Raw genomic sequence first — 21,131 nt, forward strand, 5'->3', positions numbered from 1 at the left:
TCTTCAGAAGGTCAGAGGGCACGGGATCCAGGGAGGCTTGGCCGTGTGGATTCAAAATTGGCTTGCCTGTAGAAAGCAGAGGGTTGTGGTGGAGGGAGTGCATTCAGATTGGAGGGCTGTGACTAGCGGTGTCCCACAAGGATTGGTTCTGGGACCTCTACTTTTCATGATATTTATTAATGACTTGGATGAGGGGGTAGAAGGGTGGGTTAGCAAGTTTGCAGATGACACAAAGGTCAGTGGTGTTGTTGATAGTGTGGAGGACTGTCGAAGATTGCAGAGGGATATTCATAGGATGCAGAGCTGGGCTGAGAAGTGGAAGATGGAGTTCAATCCAGAGAAATGTGAGTGGTACACTTTGGAAGGACAAACTCCAAGGTGGAGTACAAGGTTAATAGCAGGATTCTGGGTAGTGTGGAGGAGCAGAGGGATCTGGGGGTTCATATCCACAGATCACTGAAAGTTGCCTCACAGGTGGATAGGGTAGTTTCGTGGGATCAAGTTTAAGAGCTGCGAGGTAATGTTGCAGCTCTACAAAACTCTGGTTAGACCACACTTGGAGTACTGTGTCCAGTTCTGGTCACCTCATTACAGGAAGGATGTGGAAGCGTTGGAAAGGGTGCAGAGGAGATTTACCAGGATGCTGCCTGGTTTGGAGAGTATGCACTATGAGGAGAGACTAAGGGAGCTAGGGCTTTACTTTTTAGAGAGGAGGATGAGGGGAGACATGATAGAGGTATACAAAATATTAAGAGGAATAGATAATGTGGCCAGCCAGCGCCTCTTTCCCAGGGCACCAATGCTCAATACAAGAGGGCATAGCTTTAAAGTAATGGGTGGGAAATTCAAGGGAGATATCAGAGGGAGATTTTTTACCCAGAGAGTGGTTGGTGCATGGAGTGCGCTGCCTGGGGCAGTGGTGGAGGCAGGTGCGTTGGTCAAATTCAAGAGCTTGTTAGATAAGCATATGGAGGAATTTAAAATAGGGGGATATGTGGGAGGAAGGGGTTAGATAGTCTTAGGTGAGGTTTAAAGGTCGGCACAACATGGTGGGCCGAAGAGCCTGTATTGTGCTGTACTGTTCTATGGTTCATATCACCCAAACCAACTTTGTTTACTTCAGAAAGCCATTTGTAATATTTTATGACTGTAATTTCTTCACTGATAATGTAGTAAATCAAATTAAAATGAAGATCCCCTTTACACTTGTGTGATGATTGTAGAACCATAGAACAATACAGCACAATACAGGCCCTTAGGCCCACCATGTTATGCCGACCTTCAAACCACTCCTAAGACTTTCTAACCCCTTCCTCCCATATATCCCTCTATCTTAAATTCCTCCATACGCTTATCTAACAATCTCTTGAACTTGCCCAACATATCAGCCTCCACCACCACCCCCAGCAGCGCATTCCACGCACCAACCACTCTCTGGGTGAAAAACCTCCCTCTGACGTCTCCCTTGAACTTCCCACCCATTATCTTAAAGCCATGCCCTCTTGTATTGAGCACTGGTGCCCTGGGAAAGAGGCGCTGGCTGTCCACTCTACCTATTCCTCTTAATATTTTGTATACCTCTATCATGTCTCCCCTCATCCTCCTCCTCTCCAATGAGTAAAGCCCTAGCTCCCTTAGTCTCTCCTCATAATCCATACTCTCTAATCCAGGAAGCATCCTGGTAAATCTCCTCTGCACCCTTTCGAATGCCTCCACATCCTTCCTATAATGAGGCGATCAGAACAGGACACAATACTCTATTAGTGATAATATAAAGTCATCCCAGGACTCAATGAAGCTTAGCATTTTCTTCCAAATTTAAAGAGAACATTACTGTTTATTTATTGCCACAGCTGATTTTTTTGCCCCTTATAATTTCCCCTATTCTATCCTGTAGACATTGAATCACAGACAGGTCCTATTGTTGTAATCGTTACTATATTCAGTGAGTGGTATCCAGGCATGTGGTAGGAGAAGAATGGGTGGACATCAATCTGAACTCCAATCATGTCCTCACTTGATATGCATTTCTTGCAGGGATCACTGGATAGTGATTCGAGCAGTAATTTCACTCAATTTTCACACTCCTTCCCCCCAACACCCCCCCCCCCCCCCGACAAAGCAGTGAACAGCTAGCACACTCCCCATATCACTAGAGTAGCTAACATCACCTAACCCAGGTGAAAGATGGGCTCACATCTGGGGTAACTTGGTCTGTGGTATTTACCTAATCCCTGGATAAACAGAGTCAGCAAAATATTCAGATTACCCAAGCCTAGTGACAGCTACAAACAACATACATGTGACTAAATAACAAAAATAGCAAGTAACTTACCTTGGAGCCTACTGTGCCCCGATTACAGTACAATTTAGCATTAGTTTTGATGTTATTTGGATCTATTTTCAGAGCTTCTGTGTAAAGTTCAAATGCCTTGTCAAAAGATCCTTCTTTAAAAGCCCTGTTCCCTTCTTCCTTCTTTGCTCGTAAAGCTTTAGCATTCTATTTGCAGAAAGAAAACAAATATCGCCACACTGATATTTCAGTTCAAACATGTCAAGAAGCAACATCTTAGCATAAGTGTTCACTTTACCATTAAGAATTTTCTTTTCCATTAAAAAAAATTCAATTGTTCAAGACATTCCAGAAGGTAAAAGTAATTTTAAAGAAAAAACACTCTTTATGTGTTCATGCATCTTTCCCTCACTAAAGGGGATCACAAGCAGTTCATGCTCAGGCCCCAGAAATATGTTTCAGGAACAATACTCATTAGATCTGATAGTTCTGATCAGGGTCCCCACCCAAAATATTAACCTTTCCTCCTTTTTCCAGATTCTGAATGACTAGCTATGCATTGAGTTTTTATTTCAGCCCTTCACACTATTCATATGAAATGAATGTTAGAAACTAATTATCTTGAAGCTATACCTGCTTCAGTGTTGAGGAACCAGGACAGGGACCAGTGCAACTGTAGCTTCTGGCGTTCATGCTGCCAGGGCCTGATATTGTGACGCGGGTAATGCAGTGACGGGACAAACTGTTACTGCTGCTGAATGCAATTGCAGAAATTAATGGATAACTGTTAATAAAATAAAATAGAGATACAAGGGTATTTTATAGAGTGGCAAATATGATCAAAGGAAAATAAAAACCTTGTGCAATTGTTCTAAAGAGTTTGTGGAATCTTCCCCCCCCCAGCCCCAAACTTTCTCATTCAAGAGACGCAAAGAAAAACATCAACTGATTGTACTTTCAGTATTCAAAACAAAAACAAAACGCTGGAAGAACTCAGCAGGTCAAGCAGCATCTGTAGTGGCCAAAAGGTCTAAGCTGACGTTTCAGGTCAAGACCCTGCATCAGGACCATCAGTTGGCATTTTGGGTTGATATCCAGCTGCACTTTAAGCATCGTTTACCCCTAACATGAGGAAAGTTTTATAACAACCACTGAAGTATCCTACTACCAAAAGTAAAATTACTCATGAATCAGTTGAATGATGACACTTTAGAAATGTACCATGAAAAATCATTTCCCAGTCACTTTGGCTAGAAGTTTGTGGTAGGTTTAGCTTCATTGCCTTGCTGTAACGCTGATAAAAAGTGAATTAGTACAATGCAGATCTTAGCTGACACAATAATCCACAGTACTCTGTAAAAACAATGTGCTTACATTTTCCTGGAAGTCATCTGAGATAACATACATTTCAGCCAATTTGATTATTTATGGCTTTGATTTATTTAAAGCAAATGGAGAAAATACTCCCCTATGTGCCAATTGCTATTGTAAACACTTTGCTTCCCATGCAGGAAGATAACAGGAAATGTCTTTTTTTAAATTATAAAATGACATCAATTGGTAAAACATTTGATACAAATTTCTGCATCTATGTCAAAATTTGCAGATTTTATGAAGCCTTCCACAGAGGCTGGTTGTAATTATGTAACAATGCTTTTAATAATACAAGATTTATTGGATATTGTAGCAATTCACAAAATTACATAAAATTCTGTGGTGGATAATCATAGAATGGAACAGAATATTGGGTTTAATGCAATTACTGTCCATATGATTTACAGGAATACATTCAAATATTTGTTTACCCAAAGCTCGTGCATCAAGGCTGATCTTATTATACTTAAGATATAATGCACCTGATAGTAAAGGATTATTGAGTTGCTTTTGTCTGCATTACAAGTGCTATAAAATATCCCAAATGAAAGGCAAAGCACAGAACTGGCTATGAGACTTGCCTTTCTTGTGCCAGTTTTTATTGCCTTTAAATATTGGAAGGAAATGGAGAATAGTCTGCATCTCTCTGCCCAAAAATATTCATCCAAGCAAAAGTACTTGAACAAACACTTGCCATATTCTGCAAGATTTTGACTCAGAGCTGGAAACTGGGATCAGGTTGGATAGCAATACGTTGGCTGATGTTGATTAGATGGGCCAAGTGGCTTCACTTCTACATTGTATATTTCTACGAAAATCAAGCAGGCTCGATCAGTCTTGAAACTCTTGCCACCTGATTCTTCACTCTGAGCTTTGCTCAGGCAATACAGATAACCACCCTTAAACAGACTCATGAAACTTAACCTGCATAAGCATACCAGCACCCAAAAGTATTATTCGATAATATCCAAGCTGCAAAATTCCATTATTATAAAAGAGTTAAAAAATTGAAGCAATTTGCAATTCAGTTTGTCAAAGTATTAGAAGATTTCAAATTTAGATTACAAATTTAGAAAATTTCATTTGGCTTTGTTGTTTCATTGCTGCCATAGTCAAATGCAACCATCTGGCAAGCAAAACAAAAATCAAGAAGCACTGAAGTTTCTGTTTCTCCTCTAAACCTGCTACTTGGCTTATTCCATTCTCCCTCCTCTTTTTATCCTTGGTGTTGACCTTTGATCCAAGTTTCACAATAACAAGGGGAAGCATTGCACGGTTTATATGCACATAAAAATGGAATCAGGACAAGCAAATGTCTCCTATCACTCTTGTGACTGACCCTTAAAAGACTCTAATCACTTTAAACACTTCAATATGTCATAAAACAGAAAAAAAACTTTTACAGAAAGAACACCATTACTGCAGTAAGAATACTACCAACTTTTGATCGCCAGGCCCTGTAAGAGGGTCGTCAGTACCTACCCTGCAAGCGAGTCGAGCCTTTTCGTGATCAGGTGCCATTTTTAAAGCCTGGATAAAAAATTGCACAGCCTTTTCAATACAGTCCTCATAGTAAAGGCAAAGTCCCCTCACGTACAAAGCATCTGCATTAGTTGAATCCATGCGCAAAATATCACTGAAACAAAAACAAACAGAAATCATTGCTGATGCCCTAGTTATGTGGGCAAGTTAAACATTCTGGGATTGCTGACACTAGAGCAGAGATGGAGAGAGAACCTGATATTATTGTTAGTAAAAACAAACAAAAAATTGACTGTGTAGATGTTCAGACACTCTTTTGATTAAGAAAAGAGTCAATAAACTGAGGGCACAGATTCAGAGTAGTTTGGGAAAAAAGGATTTTTTTTGTTTTTACACAATGAGTTGTTATGATCTGAAATGGTGATAGCAGGAAATTCATTATTAATTTTGCAAAGCGAATTGGATAAATACTCAAAAAAGAAAATACTGCAGGATGATGGTAAAGAACAGAGGGGTGTGACGAACTTGGTAGCTCCTGCTAAGAGAAAGGACGAGCAGAAAAGACAGAATGGCTTTCTACGCAGTAACTTTCTGGGTAAAATTACCTAGTTAGCTATCAGCAAATAGGCAAAAGGTCAAAACAAAACAGAACGTTACTTTGTTAAAACTATAGGCAGCCCACCATTTTATTTCCTCTACCATTAAAGATACCAATTCCGTTAGTTCATTGGGGATTGGCTCTATGACATCCCAGCCATTCTTTGCTTGTGACAGCAATTTGAATGTGCAGGAATGCAAGAAGCTTTAGAGAACAATGGACTCAGCCCAATACATCACAGTCATGTCTCTCCCCACCATTGGAAGTATCTACATAAGGCGCTGCCTTGAGAAGGCACCATCTATCATCAAAGATCCCCACCATCCAGGCCATGCCATCTTCTCACAGCTACCATCAGGCAGGAGGTACAGAAGCCTTAAGTCCCACACCACCAGGTTTAAGAACAGCTACTTCCTTTTAACCATTTGGACTTGAACCAACCTGCACGACCCGAATCACTACCTCAGCAATAGCGACACTATGACCACTTTGACTACAATGCACTTTTTTTTGGTTCTAATTGTTTTTTTTCTTGTATAATTTATGTTTAATTTATGTTTTTCTTGCAAATGTTGTGTTGCTAATGCTATGTGCCTGTGATGCTGCTGCAAGTAAGTTTTTCACTGCAACTGTGCATACATGTACTTGCGCATATGACAACAAACTTGACTTTGAACAAATCTCTATTTGGGCTTTTCTCTACCTGTCCTAACACTATCAGCTCAGATGATATCAGTCTGAAACATTAACTATTCCTCTCTTCATAGATGCTGCTTGGCATACTGCATATTTCCAGCATTGTGCTTCATTTCAACTTTCTAGCATCTGCAGTATTTTAGTTTTGTTATCAATTTTTTTTAATGAAACAAACGTGTAATATGCTTTTTCCTACAACATTGATCACCTCTGTCGATTTTAATTTCTAGTTCCCATGAAATTAAAGTACAAAGCTGGCCATAGCAATTGGTAGAGTCAGGGTGAAGGAAGGAACATGGGTCACAGTGGTGCAGTATGCTTTGTTCTTCAGAGACTGATGTAGATGGAGAATAAAATTGAATTTTTACTCTACAGCCTACAGTAGTATAACTGACTTGGGAATGTCTGATGCTAATCTAGGTGCTCAAAATGCAAAGTGATTTGGTCCCCAGAACTAACTTCCCTTGTGGAATGTGAAGAATTTTTAAAAAGTGCAAAATTACATTCATAAAGTCACAGTACTCAAAAATGATTAATATCTACCTTGCCACTGATTGGGCATCAGGGTAGCGACCAAGTAATGCCAAACATTCGGCTTTAAGGATTTTGAAGCGGTGACAGACAGGAGCAAACTCAAGGGCACGATCCATACAATATACAACCTGAGACAACAAATCAAGGAGGGAGATATGACATAAGACTCTGGTCAATTAGTTTGTTAACTTAACCAGAACTAAAAGGGAGATTTGAACAGCACAAAAATTCTTTCATTAACTAAGAATGAATTGATTTGAGCTCAAAAGATTAAAGAAAAAGACGTTAAATGCAGCGCAGATGAAAGTGAGTCTTTCAGAAAGAAATAAAACAGTGGGTATATTTTCATTCATAAGCCAAGTTTTGATGGTGAGGCATTGGAATTGAAATTTATCTTCAGTTACGTGTGCTAAATCCCCATTACAGCAGTGGCTGCAAATTGGGCACTGGTTCAGAAATTTGATTCCAGTGATACTGTTGGCCAAATTTTGTACCATGTGCTGATGCTGCTATATTGGGTGTTTGGCACATGTGACCAAGAACAGACTTCTGACTAAATAAAGGTTGAGTGCAGTTTTATGGCAGGATAAACTAACCAGCTACAGAAAGCTTGCATTTTTTTGGCAGAGTATGGGGAAGAAAGTATTTAAGAGGAGGTTAAACAATTGAAAACCAAGAGTAGCAAAGGTGAATGGAAATTTTCTTATATCAACTTGCAAAGCCATCAACAAAAGGCATGCAAGATTTCTTTGAATCTTCATACATTTTCAGATTCCCCAAATTATCTCTTCACTTGCTGGATGCTTAGGTATTGTAACATTAAAAAATCTCTTAAGTCCCAAATTGTTACAAATTAATGTTTAATTCATTTCTAATAACATATTTATGAAGGAATGCAGGATTACCTTTCTGAAATCTCCTTTCTCAAAGTCAATTTCAGCTACTCTTTCATACTCCAACACTGCTTCTGCGCTCTTCAGCTAGAGAAAGAACAGGTTAGCTGAAGGTCCAGTACAATATCAAATTTCTCAAATAAAGCTCAACAGTAAACCTGTTTGGAATAGGTTGGTTTAGCATACAACATTAGGCAGCAAAATCCTGTGTGTCACCAGATAATGATGCGCAAATATTTTTTGTGTGTATAAAATATAGACCAGAACATGTGTGGGCACACAAGAGAAATGCTGCACAGAAGAAACAGAAATCATTGCAACACAGCACCATTCTCTCTTCAACTGATTTCACTTGTGAAAAAAATCTGCTATTCTTGTCAATGCTTAAAGTATGCTTAAATATATTTCTCTTTCAATGAAGCCCATAACTACCTCTTTCATCTCCTTCTAGCTCTTTACTGCCAGATTCCTCTTGATCCCTTTTTGTTTTATCTATATCATCGTATCCCTTCAAAACAATCAGCCCTCTTCAAATTTACTTCACCTGCAAAAATTAAAACCTTGCTTAAACTACATTGTTCCCTGTCCTTTTGTTGCAATGCCAAGTTGGCTTCTGCTTTGGTCTCCGCACCATTCTCTCTTTTCAACTTATTTCACCTGTGAAAAGAATTTGCTGCTGCCTTTTATTGGTACAGAGCCATTTGAATTTGAATCAAGATTTTACAGAAAACTTCTAAGTTTACTGGCAGCAGGATTGATCTTAGGCTGCAATTGTTAACATGATTCATCCTTCTATCTTCCCTGAAAGTCTCCTCAGCACACTTTCACGATATGCTTTATTTATGGATTGAGACAAATGGTTTCTCCTCCCATTACCACAAGGTGACCTGTGACTCAGTCCTTCATTCTCTTCTTCCAATCCTTGCCCTGAAAAATCTCTATGTTATTGCTTTTTTTTACATTAAATGAAAGCATAGGTTCTAATTCCATGAAAGCCTAGCATTTGGTTCTGTATGTATGCTGATTGCATCCAGGAATAAGCATATATTTTTGTTTCACTTGATATAAAGGTTGTTCCTCGACTCTCTAAGTGTGCACCTAGAATCATGCTCTTTACCAAGCCAACTACACCAAGATCTCATCTTGCAACAGCTTAACTAAGGGTTAGCTTGCTTCTCCACCCATCTAAGAAAAGTGGTCAATTAAGAGTAGTTACGTGAAATTAAGATTCCATTAACATCAAAGTAACCAACAAGAGTTTTCGTAAATGTAAGCAGTGATCTAAGAAAAAACAGCAAGAATATAATGGTGCCCAGATGTAGGCCAATCTAAACCAACATTAGAATCCTGTACGGTTGAGTGAAGGTTGCTTGGGCAAGTTATGTGTTGGAAATATTTACAACAGATGTGCTCCTTACCTCAGCGAGTGCCTGAGTGTTGTCACCTTCTAGTTCCAGAACTTTTTGAAAACACCGGCCGGCGGCCATGGCATTCCCTAAGGAAAGATGACATTTCCCCTCTCGCAGGTGACCCTAAAATTAAAACATAACTACTTAGCAGTTTGAAAATTCTGTAAAATGATGAAGAATTGTCGACACAGGATAAAGCTTTTTTTTGAAAGATCTCCAACCTCCTCTTCACTTCAACTAGTAATGAAATTCCAAACCTAAAGGTACAAATAGATTTGTTTGTGCACATCAGAAACTCATGGAGAGGTAATGACATGAGCTGAGAAGAAATGAAGCAACATCATTTTAGAATAAACTGGGCTTACCAATAGAACTTCAGTAAGGTCTAATCATTAGTGCATGTTGTCTAATTATTCATGTTTTTTTTTGTGTTTGGAACCCGCACATTTCAGGCTAATTATTTTTTTAAATATATTCATTCACAGAATGAAGATGTTATTGGCAATGGCAGCATTTATTGTACATCCCCAACTGTCCTGGGCCATCAACGACATTGCAGGGCCTGGTGTCACATACAAGCAAAGAGTAAGGATGGCAGATTTCCTTTCCCGAAGGACGTTAGTGAATCAGACGGGGTTTTTGAGACAATGTTGTTGTTTTCATGGTTACCATTATTGAAGCTAGTTTTTTTTTAAATTACATATTTAGTTACACAATTTTAAATTCCCCAGCTACCCTCAGGGGATTTGAACTCCAGGCTTTGGAACAACAGTCCATAACTCTGACTGATAGTCCAATAACATAGACATTTTGTTATTGTAACTTGAACATTGACCTTAGGAACTTTGCTTGTTGAATAGACTAAGCTGGGATCTGGCATTGGGATCTGGCACTGGGATCTGTGGTCGAAGAAGTGGGAAAAGTGAAGTGATAAATTACGTTTCTCAATATCTGTACCTCGGAACCACTTCCACTAGTACTGGCCTTGTTGCCAAATCTGTAATATTTACACTTTGAGGTGGAAGAGATAACAAGAAAATTGTGTCATTTTCTCAGGCTTTTTAGCAGAATTATAATTCACAAGCATAGCAATAGCATTGCTAGTTTCCAGAAAATGTCTTAGCTAATTCATTGTCCAAAACAAATGTATGTAAATTTACAAAAACCAAGACTGATCCCAATATTTAAGCTCTAATTTGAATGTCTACGAAAATGCAACTGCATACTAATAAAAATTTAACAATGTGACCACCAATATCTTTAAAAGAAGCATCACATTTTAAGGAACTGTCACAATACATTCCAAAAACAAAACAATGATCTGATTTGAGTGAATGCAAATAGATTCACACCTATTTCTGGGTTGTCAACCACCAAAAAGATTTAAAGACAACAGATTCCTTTATTTGCCATGTGAAACATTACATGTAATGCTGATGAATTTGAGGGAAAGGTTTTATGTTATTTGGGGGGAAAAAAAACAGGGGTTTCACTGTCACCCATTATTACGTTTCAGACTGATCATCCATGACATACCTTCACAAAAGTGTCATCCAGTCTCACAGCCTGCTGTGCATCTTCAAGGGCCTCCCGGAGTTTACCCATCATCATAAGAGTAGCTGCTCGGTTGCCATAGTAACTGGCATTTTTAGGGCAGATATCTGGGAAAACAAAAGAACACTTAAAAGAAGTTATCAGGCAGGTAGAAGAAATTCCAAAATAATATGTATGAAGATCAACATTAATTTTAACCCATTTCGTATAAATTTTGGGAAGGTGGGAAAGTTGGCCTCAACAACACTATGTTGCTGATCAAGAAACACAAGTTCAAATCCCATTATGCATTTTGGGAGGGGGGAGATGCAGCTTTGAAATTCTGTTAAACAAGTTCTGCAAGAAAGCTAGTATCAGTAATAATGACAATGAAACTAATGGATTGATGAAAAAAAAAGACTACTAATGTTACTTAGAGAACTGCCTCGTGCATTCTGGCCAAATGCATAGAAATATGAACTAGCCTCTGAAATAACCTTGCAATCCACTGTTCGAGCGCAACTAAGGATGGGTAATAAATGATTATCTTGCTTGTGATTCCCATATCTAGTTATGAGTTAAAAAGCTGACAGCAAGCTGTCACCCATCGACCTTTAAACCTTATCCACCTTGATTTACAAGAACCATCTACTAATTGCAATAGTATAGTCAGAATTAATTTTCACCACTTTGTGGAAATGTCAGGCATTTTTCTTGATTAAATAAAGCAAAACTCTTGCTCTACAGAAGTTACCGTTGGCCTACACAACAGCAATACCACTGTTAATTATGTATTAAACAAACAGCTCTTAGTTCATATGTTTGCCTGACACCCTCGAGTAACTGTTCATAAAAGCAAGTGGGTTTGCCATACCGGAGGATGGGTAGGTGAGAGGCAGCTGCTGGTGAAGTACGATGCTGATCACTTTTTTGTGCTATAGTACAAGGGAGCAACAAATAACCCAACTTTTCAGAAACTATTATTAAAAGAATAGCCATTAAAACAATAAGTTTGTAAAATTAACCAGAAGTCAAGTGTTTCACATCAATATCCTATGCAGTTCAATCCTACCTGAACTATAACAGTAACGTAAAACTGGATTTAACAAGCCTCCAGGATTTAAAAAAACATGTTCTTAAACAAACCACAGAGAAAGACTGAAATTTAGCAATAAAAACTCTTAAGATATTTTTCTCATATTTCTCTCTTTCCATGTGTTTTTCTTCCTGAATTGTAACTAGCAGGTGCCAGCAACTCTGTTACCTCACATCAATGGCCATTCTTCATGGGTGCATTCTTGATGATGAATATAGGCCATTTAACCAAGGGTGCCACCAGAGTCAAATCTAATCCTACCTTCTTCTAACTTTCATGCATTTTTTTTCATGAGCAATAATGATATGAGTGGTCCAAGGGATCTGAGACATTTGTAGCCTTGTAGTTGTTAAATTTATTTTACAATATTAAAAGTATTATGGTAACCTGTTTCAATTTGCCTGGGTTTAACAAACTCTTTTGGCATATTCTTCCTCAAATGCTGTGTAACACCTTCCTTGCCAATTAAGCTTAATTAAAATTAATTAAACTTTTATAGAGTCAGGATCCACCTAACAAATAAATGTAGCCACTATTTGTATATTTTGATAATTTTTGGATTTTTTTTAAGGTCTTGCTCACTAGCCAGTTTCAGCATTAGTCTCAGAACAGGTATGACATTATGACAAATGCCTAATATTCTAGTCCCATAATTTCTGCAGTGTGTATTTTCCCATATCAGCTTCTCTTCATTCAGATTATTACAAACTGGAAGAGTTCTATACAGCAGCCACCGAAAAGAACCCAAAACTATCAAAATGAAACATGTAAAGAGCATTTACAAAAGCAAGGAGATGACCTTTTAATTTATTCCCCAAGGAGTCCAATAATTCCACTTTCATTTTGCAAATAATGGTTGAAAAGAAATACTCCAGAGAACAATGGCAGTAAATGGTTTTAATTGAACACCAGCATTTAAAACAGAACTGCTGCATCCATTTAAAGTCTACAAGTTCCTCATGAATCCACAGCAATGACATAAAATAATGGCTTAGATCATATCCTTACCTATTGCTTTTGTGTAATAATTGTATGCTTCGTTGTAGTCCTTCTTTGCATAAAATGCATTTCCTTGTTCTTTAAATAATTCAGCATCTCTGCAAAATTAAAAGACAGCTTTAATTTTATACATTAAAAGCATGATCTCAATTCTTCCCCTCAAATGTAATCCATTCCACTGTTAGCTTTCAATCAGTCTAGAGAATTTTAAACATGCTTGAGGTTTGAGTTACTTAGCAAAATAAAATGCAGTACTTTAACATATGAAAAATTCCAATGGCATCTATGCACCTTTGAATTATGCAGCTAACTCCAATCTGGTTCATGAATGGCATTTGAGAAGGAACCAGTCAGTCCTAAATTTGCTCTTTTACAATATGGTTGACTTTTACATCCTCTGAAGTTCCCACACTTGGTTGCTATGAAACAAAAAACTCCTGACCAACCAATGTTTTCTCAGTGTGACCAGAGATGGACAACAAATGTAGCCTGGCCTGTGGACCCCACATCCAGGAACAGTTGAAAGAAAACACAATGACAAAAAAGTGAACAGATTAGGGCCGGAGGACTGAATCATCTGTAGCAATGGAAGCCACTGTATCCACAAAGTTCTATGCTTCTAGATATATACACACTGGTGTTAGGAACCACCAGTAACATTTTACAATTTGCAGAATAGAGATTCCATGATTAAGACCCAAGTTCTTCTTTCCCCTTTGCAGACAGAGAGAGTCAAGGCAAGTGTGGGGTTCTCAAGGATTACACACTTCTCAATGATACAAAAAAAACATTGATTCCACCCACATTGCTTTGAGAGCACGAGACTTAAATCCCACGATGTACGTGAGATTTCAGTCACTGAACGCTCAGCCAGTCAGCAACCATTTCCAAAAGAATCACAATGGAGTTGTCTGATACTCAAGGAACAGAGTTGAGAAAGAAAGGAAAATGAAAGTTAAAAGTTAGAATTGAAACAAAAATTGCTGGGAATGTGCCAGTACGTGCTGAATACATCAGAACTGAAAGTAAAAGATAGATTTATGTATCAAGTGACACCACCAGCAAAGCTTGTGAACTATTATATACCTGTTTTAGAATGTGATTCACATTTCCAGCAAATTCTGTCAAGTGGAAAGTAATTGGAAAGAATTTGAACATAGTGATAATTAAGATGTTTTACAGAGGGGCACATTAATGAAATAATTATGAAACATATCAGAAATTGTAAAGAGAAATTCCCAAAAAGACTTCCGAAAGGTGCCTTAGTTATTAGCTTCCAAGGAAAGCAAGATGTCTGGGTGAAGTAATTCAAACAAATACCACAGTACATGTATGTCCTTGACGTGGATGAAATACCAAAGAGCTCCAGCTATACATAGCAACAGTAACATTAGAAGTTATTCCTGCAATTCCAGATTCCCAAATGGATTGGTAGGTGATAAAACTATCAGCCAAATGAAACGCTCCTCATAAAAATTACTTCTTCTAGTAGCCCTATATTTGTTCTTAATATGACTCTGACTGAAAGCTGAAAAACACACAACACTGGCCCTATTTTAGTCACAGCTTTTAAGAGTAAACACAGCAAACAATTGATCCGCAAGTCAATTTGTTTTCCAAAACTGCATGCAATTGTGGCTTTAAAAATGACGTAAATAGAATACATTCAAAGAAATAATTTATGCTGGTTAAGGGTTTAACTACTTAAACCCAGAGGCAATGCCTAAGGCAAATTGGTTTTGATCAGTATGGGTAGCTTTTCCTGTCACACGTGATTTTAACTCAGTGGCAAATTAATGTTATGATTTTCCATGGAATTCTTCAGCAGCTATATCTTTTATTTCATTGTTTTACAAATTGAAATAAAATATTACTTCTTGGGAGAACTTTGTCCTCATTAAAAGGAGCATTTAGTAGAAGGGAACAGATAACTTCTCTCATGTGTCAACAGCAAAAACCCAGAATAGATTCTGCCTTTGTTGAATGCAGATTAAAAGACATTTTACTTCATGAGCATACCATCAACTGCTGACACATAGGTCTTCTGTGGTCAATAGCACTGAAATAAAGATGTTAATCTCCCAGGATTTATCTGCAGCATGGATATTTAAAAGATTTCTTTGGCACAAGTGATTCACAATTGTGCTGCCACAAGGCACCAAGCCATTCAATACACTGGTGTGTTGAGTCATGGCACAAAATTGTACTATGACAAGAAGACACTTGATACACCTGGAATCAAGAAGAATTGCTCTCCAATGGATCTGCTGGACCCTAACCAAAGGCAGTATTGCCCAGAACTCTGTGAATAGAAGCCTTTGTTGCAACATTTCCATTACATCTCTTGTAAGTATTTGCAGTTATTAACCTCATCTGTTTCCATTTCTAATATCTCTGTGGAGTGCTTTGGGAAGTTTCTTTGAAACAATACACAAGTTTAAGTGGTTGTGATTAAATTTCCCACTCTAGAGTGCTTCAGTACTACCTAAACACCACCACTACTGCATTCTCTCAAAATGACTGCCAATTTCTATTAACTACAACTGAATGTTCATGCAGTTGGTCCAAGGAACTCTACACGAATAGGTTGAGAATGAGTGGAATGTCTGATTTGGCTCAGTGGTCAGAAAGATGTAAGTTCAAATCCCAGACTAATCTAGGCTGACATTTCAACACCGCACTGAGCAAGCATGTAAAAGATCCAATGGTACTTTTCAAAGAAGAGCGAAGGAGCTTCTCTGATGTCCTGACTTATCTTTCAATCAACACTAAGTCAGATTATCTTCTCATTTACTGTATTGCTGGCTGTGGGATCTTGTTAAAAGCAAAGTGCATTTACCTATATTACAAGTGTTGAAACTTCCAAAGTACTTTTTTCCGAGAAATATCCCAAGGTTGTAAGGGATATTATGCAACTTTCATTCCATCTAAAATCTTGAAGAGTCAAGATAAGTAAATGTGACTGTGAAAAGGTATATTAGTAAAAGACCCAAATCTCCAATATACAGTTCACTGGATATGCCATGTGCTTCTTACTTAGCCATCCCAACTCTGGCACGGTCATACTAACACACTTCTGGCATGGGATAGCTTCAGAAACCACAAATCCCCAAAGCTGTACCTACAGCATTACTAATGTATTCTAAAGGAAATTCAGCTCTGTCCTTCCTTTCCATGAGTAAAGTCATCCACTCACTGGGTAGTGATAAACAGTAAAATGCAAAAACCAAGTTCCAGTTTCTAATTTCATGTGGATATTTTCGTGAAAGTCACTAGTGATTTTCGAACCACATTCTTAAATTATGGTGGACACAATTGATACAGTGAACATGTCATAATAACACTGCTTACAGTGACAAATTTCTAATTGTTTCTAAAAAAGCAATCACAATGGATGCTTCTTTCACTACATGCCGTGCTGTCCATTACAGAAGTTGCCTGTTACAATCAGCAGTGGATGATTTTTAATTTGTATGATCAACTTTTGGCAAGTAAAGGCCACAGACATCATTTGTTATCAATTCTGCATTTAATTGGATGCCAGCAAGTGGAACTAAAGTTTCTTTTAACAAAATCAATGATAATCCAATGGCACTGCAGTCCAAAAATAATGCAGAAAACTCCAAATGGTTTTGAAAACTTGCAGAACTAAAGCCTTGGTTATATGTAGTTAAACCAGAGGCTGATTGCATCCAGCATCTCCACTTTCAGATTACGTTAAAACATGTATTCACAGAACATGAAGTGGGTTATGATGTTCAATGGGTTTATACAACACTCTTTTCCTGTTCACTTCTTCCAAAGCAATAGTAAAACTCTGCTCACTTGTCCCCTTAATAATTATCTAAACTCCTATTTAATATCTCAATGCCAGTCACAGCAGGAGCAAAATGTTCTTCCATACAGGCCATCCCAGGTCACGAACGCCCGGCTTCCAGACACCCATACAGACAAATGACCTCCTATAATATTATTAAATTCAGAAGTCCACTGTACAATATGTTCATTCCTATGAGGGGCAGAACTAGTTTCCTCCCTCTCTCTCCAATTTTAATAATTGTGCTTTCTTAACAGCCTTGTGTTTTTGATGCCTTTTATTACAATACTGTGGAGGCATCTGACTCATGGACAAAATCAACATAAGGATGTCTATAAAACCTATTCATTACCCAGGGACAGCCTGTAATTCCCTAGAAGATTAATGACACTTGTGCTGTAGTTTTGAGCATCTCCAGGTGACCCAGATTTTACATTTGATGGCAGAATTCTGAGTAAGTAAAATAAATTATATATGTGATGAGTAATTTTGGTTTTTATTAACTATTCTGGCAATTGAAAAGATTATGCTCTGTTGCACAAAGTGTGAGTAAATGTTAAAGATGTCCTGTACTAAACAACCCATAGTTACTCATTTGCAAATTTCCTGTTGTTAAAAAACTAAGTTTGTCTGCATTGTAATTCCCTTGCTTCTCTTCCACATGATATTTCAGCTTCTATCTCGTGCACTCTTTATTTTATCCTTTGTTGATTGCCTAAAGCATTGACTAAAAGCTGTGCGTTTTCCTTCCTAGTATGCTTTTTGAGAGAATCCATCAGTTTAACTCACTGCTCAATTAGCTCGATGACACTGATGTTGCTAATATTCTCAAATTTAATCTTGACCATTACTAATGTTAGAAAATGAGAAACTCAAGCCAAAAATCAATAGATCTTTGTGTGCAGTTTTCTTAAGGTCAGGGGCAAGCAGCATCATTTCACCTCTGAATGCGATGTCGAGACCATTATCTTTATATCTACCTGATCAAACACCTTTACAGTCCCATGGATGTCCATTCAATCACCTTTCAGCTTTTCCTTTCCCCATAGTATGGTTACAAGGGAAATGGAATTAGGGCTCATGGAATTGGGGGGCAGGTATTAACATGGATAGAAAACTGGTTGGCGGATAGGAAACAAAGGGTAGGGGTGAATGGATGTTTCTCAGAATGGCAGGCCGTGATTAGTGGGGTGCCACAGGGCTCGGTGCTGGGACCGCAGCTGTTTACGATCTATGTTGATGACTTAGATGAAGGCATTGTGAATAACATTAGCAAGTTTGCTGATGATACAAAGTTGGGTGGCAGTGCAACATGTGTAGAGGAAGTTAGGAGAATTCAAGGTGATTTGGATAGGTTGGGTAAGTGGGCAGATACTTGGCAGATGAAGTTTAATGTGGATAAGTGTGAGGTTCTCCACTTTGGGAGCAGGAACAGGAAGGCGGATTATTATCTGAATGGTGTGGAGCTAGGTAAGGGGGAAATACAAAAGGATCTAGGAGTCCTTGTTCATCAGTCACTGAAAGTAAATGAGCAAGTGCAGCAGGCAGTGATGAAGGCTAATGGAATGTTGGCCTGTATTACAAGGGGAATTGAGTACAAAAGCAAAGAGATTCTTTTGCATTTGTACAGGGCCCTGGTGAGACCACTCCTGGAGTATTGTGTACAGTTTTGGTCTCCAGGGTTAAGGAAGGATATCCTGGCTATAGGGGGCGTGCAGCGTAGGTTTACGAGGTTAATTCCACGGATGTCGGGACTGTCTTATGCCGAGGGGTTGGAGAGACTGGGATTGTACACGCTGGAATTGAGAAGATTGAGAGGGGATCTGATTGAAACATACAGGATTATTAAGGGATTGGACAAGATAGAGACAGGAAATATGTTCCAGATGTTGGGTAGGTCCAGGACCAGGGGGTATGATTTAAGAATAAGGGCTAGGCCATTTAGGACAGAGGTGAGGAAAAACTTCTTCTCCCAGAGGGTTGTGAATTTGTGGAATGCACTGCCTCAGAGGGCAGTGGAGGCCAATTCTCTGGGCACTTTCAAGAAGGAGCTAGATAGGTTTCTTATAGATAGGGGAATCAAGGGATATGGGGACAAGGCAGGAACAGGATATTGATGGTTGAGGATCAGCCATGATCTCAAAATGGCGGTGCAGACTCGAAGGGCCGAATGGTCTACTTCTGCTCCTATTGTCCATTGTCTATAAATCTCTTAGCTGTGTTTTTTTTTGCACCATGTGATTGGGAATTAACTGATCTGTGGGAAACTAGTAAGCAGAGCGTCCACAGTGTAGCATAAATGTTATGGAGAAGATCTGCACATAAATGTAATTCTCAGTAGCTGATTTGCCTGTAAAACTGGACTGACCACGGGAATAAGTGGTGAAAAGGTTACCTGTCATTGAGTGAATGGGGGCAGTTAGAGAGCGAGAAGGTAGACGAAAGAATGTAAGAGTTGCAAAATGCAGAGCAGGAAGACATGCCCGTCAGTTCCGGCTGGGCATGCCCCCCACTCCCAGGGGGGAGAAAAGAAAAAGAGGAAGAACATTGTTCTAGGTTCTATTCGAGCCGACAGTCAGAGACTTTTTCCCAGGGCAACAATGGCTAACATGAGGGGGTATAATTTTAAGGTGATTGGAGGAAGGTATAAGGGGGATGTCAGGGGTAAGTTTTTTTTAAACACAGAGAGTGGTGGGTGTGTGGAACGCACTGCCGGCAGAGGTTGTGGGGGCAGATACATTAGCGACATTTAAGAGACTCTTAGACACATGAATGATAGACAAATGGGGGGGGCTATGTGGGAGGGAAGGGTTAAATAGATCTTAGAGCAGGATAAAATGTTGGCACAACATTGTGGACCGAAGGGCCTGTACTGTGCTGTAACGTTCTATGTTCTTAAAAACCACGAACAAGCTGAGTCAGCATTATAGATGGATGACTGATAGTGACAGAAATCAAGTTACCTTAAATTGTAGAATTCAGTATTGAGTCCAGAAGGTTGCAATATACCCAGACAGAAGATGAGGTGCTATTCCTCAGGCTTGCATTGGGCATCCTTGTAACAGTACAGGAGGCCACAGACCAATAGGTCAGAGTAGGAGAGTGATAGAGAATTAAAGTGGCAGGCAACGGGTCGCTCAGGGTCAGCTCTGCAGACTAAGCTCAGGTGCTTCGCAAAGCAATCACCCAATTTGTGTTTAGTATCTCCAGTGTAGAGGAGGCCACTTTATGAACACTGAATGCGGCACATTAGATTGGAAGAAGTGCAAGTGAATCGTTACTTCACCTGGAAAGGCTGTTTGGGTACCTGGATGACGCGAAAGGAAGAGGTGAAAGGTTGCCTGCGGTTGCAAGGACAAGTACCTTAAGAGAGGTGGTTGGTGGGAATAGAAGAGTGGACCAAGGAGTTGCAAAGGGAATAGTCCCCATGAAATGATGAAATGAGAGGAGAGGGGAAATGTGTCTGGTGATGGAATCTCTTTGAAGATGGCAGATATTGCAGAGAATGATCTGTTAAATGTGATGGAAATAGACTTCCAGCATCTGTAATTTGTTTGCTTTCCACTTTTTTTTCCCCTCAAGTTTCCAGTTCCGGTGAAAGGTCACTGACCTGAAACTGTCTGTCTCCACACATACTGTCTCACTTGTTGAGTATCTCAGGTATTATTTCATTTTATTTAAAGATTAATTCAAAGTTCACGTTTCAGGCTGCCAAATGCCTTGAGATTCCTAGAACAGCAGCTCCTCAAAACCTGACTCTAATCATTACTGTGTTTTCTCCTCATCTTTTCCATAGGCTACAAGTTACCAAGTTGAGTTTACTGCTCCTTACCTGAATATATTCAATACCGAACAATCAGGTGGCTGGAATGCTCCTCTATAAGTCAATACCATAAGAAATGTACACAGTCAAACCCTATTCTACTAAAAGCTATTAACAGGACACCAAACACACAGGCAGCTACTGAATGTAAACTTGACTGACATAATCAGCTTCTTGAGTAACTAATGGAAGTCAGAGACCAATTACATGAGGGTAATTTAATTATCAAAAGAGAACGAAATTCAAAAGCTTATAACTCAGTGATCACCACCGAGTATCATATTTAGATACAAATACTAATGCTTTTACAGTTAATTTAAATTTTTCTTTGGAGATTAAATCACTTTTCAAGCACTAGAACTACTGAAAAAATTTAGCTTAACTGATCATTCAAACTTGTAACCCATATCACATTAGGTATATAGAAGAGATCAATCTGTAATGTTTCAGTAAACAATTACCATGCAACAATTCAAGGTGGACAGGAAAATTGGTATTGGTTTATTATTGTCACTTGTATGGAGGTACAGTGAAAAACTTGTCTTGCATACCATTCATACACAGTGCATTGAGGTAGCACAAGG

At 38.8% G+C, this 21,131-nt stretch overlaps 1 protein-coding gene across 1 annotated transcript in view; it reads right to left on the bottom strand.

The window, feature by feature from the left end:
- Nucleotides 1–21,131, bottom strand: part of dnajc7 (DnaJ (Hsp40) homolog, subfamily C, member 7) — a 48,137-nt gene that overhangs the window by 16,544 nt on the left and 10,462 nt on the right. Inside the window, exons 2-8 of the mRNA XM_052038697.1 lie at nucleotides 12,917–13,005; nucleotides 10,816–10,940; nucleotides 9,289–9,402; nucleotides 7,883–7,957; nucleotides 6,987–7,105; nucleotides 5,150–5,303; nucleotides 2,336–2,500 (exon numbers count right to left, since the gene is read on the bottom strand). Of these exons, the coding sequence (XP_051894657.1) occupies nucleotides 2,336–2,500; nucleotides 5,150–5,303; nucleotides 6,987–7,105; nucleotides 7,883–7,957; nucleotides 9,289–9,402; nucleotides 10,816–10,940; nucleotides 12,917–13,005 (841 nt within the window). The remainder of the gene's footprint in view (nucleotides 1–2,335; nucleotides 2,501–5,149; nucleotides 5,304–6,986; nucleotides 7,106–7,882; nucleotides 7,958–9,288; nucleotides 9,403–10,815; nucleotides 10,941–12,916; nucleotides 13,006–21,131) is intronic.

Source organism: Pristis pectinata, chromosome 25 (genome assembly GCF_009764475.1).
Source record: "Pristis pectinata isolate sPriPec2 chromosome 25, sPriPec2.1.pri, whole genome shotgun sequence".
Lineage (NCBI taxonomy): Eukaryota > Metazoa > Chordata > Chondrichthyes > Rhinopristiformes > Pristidae > Pristis > Pristis pectinata.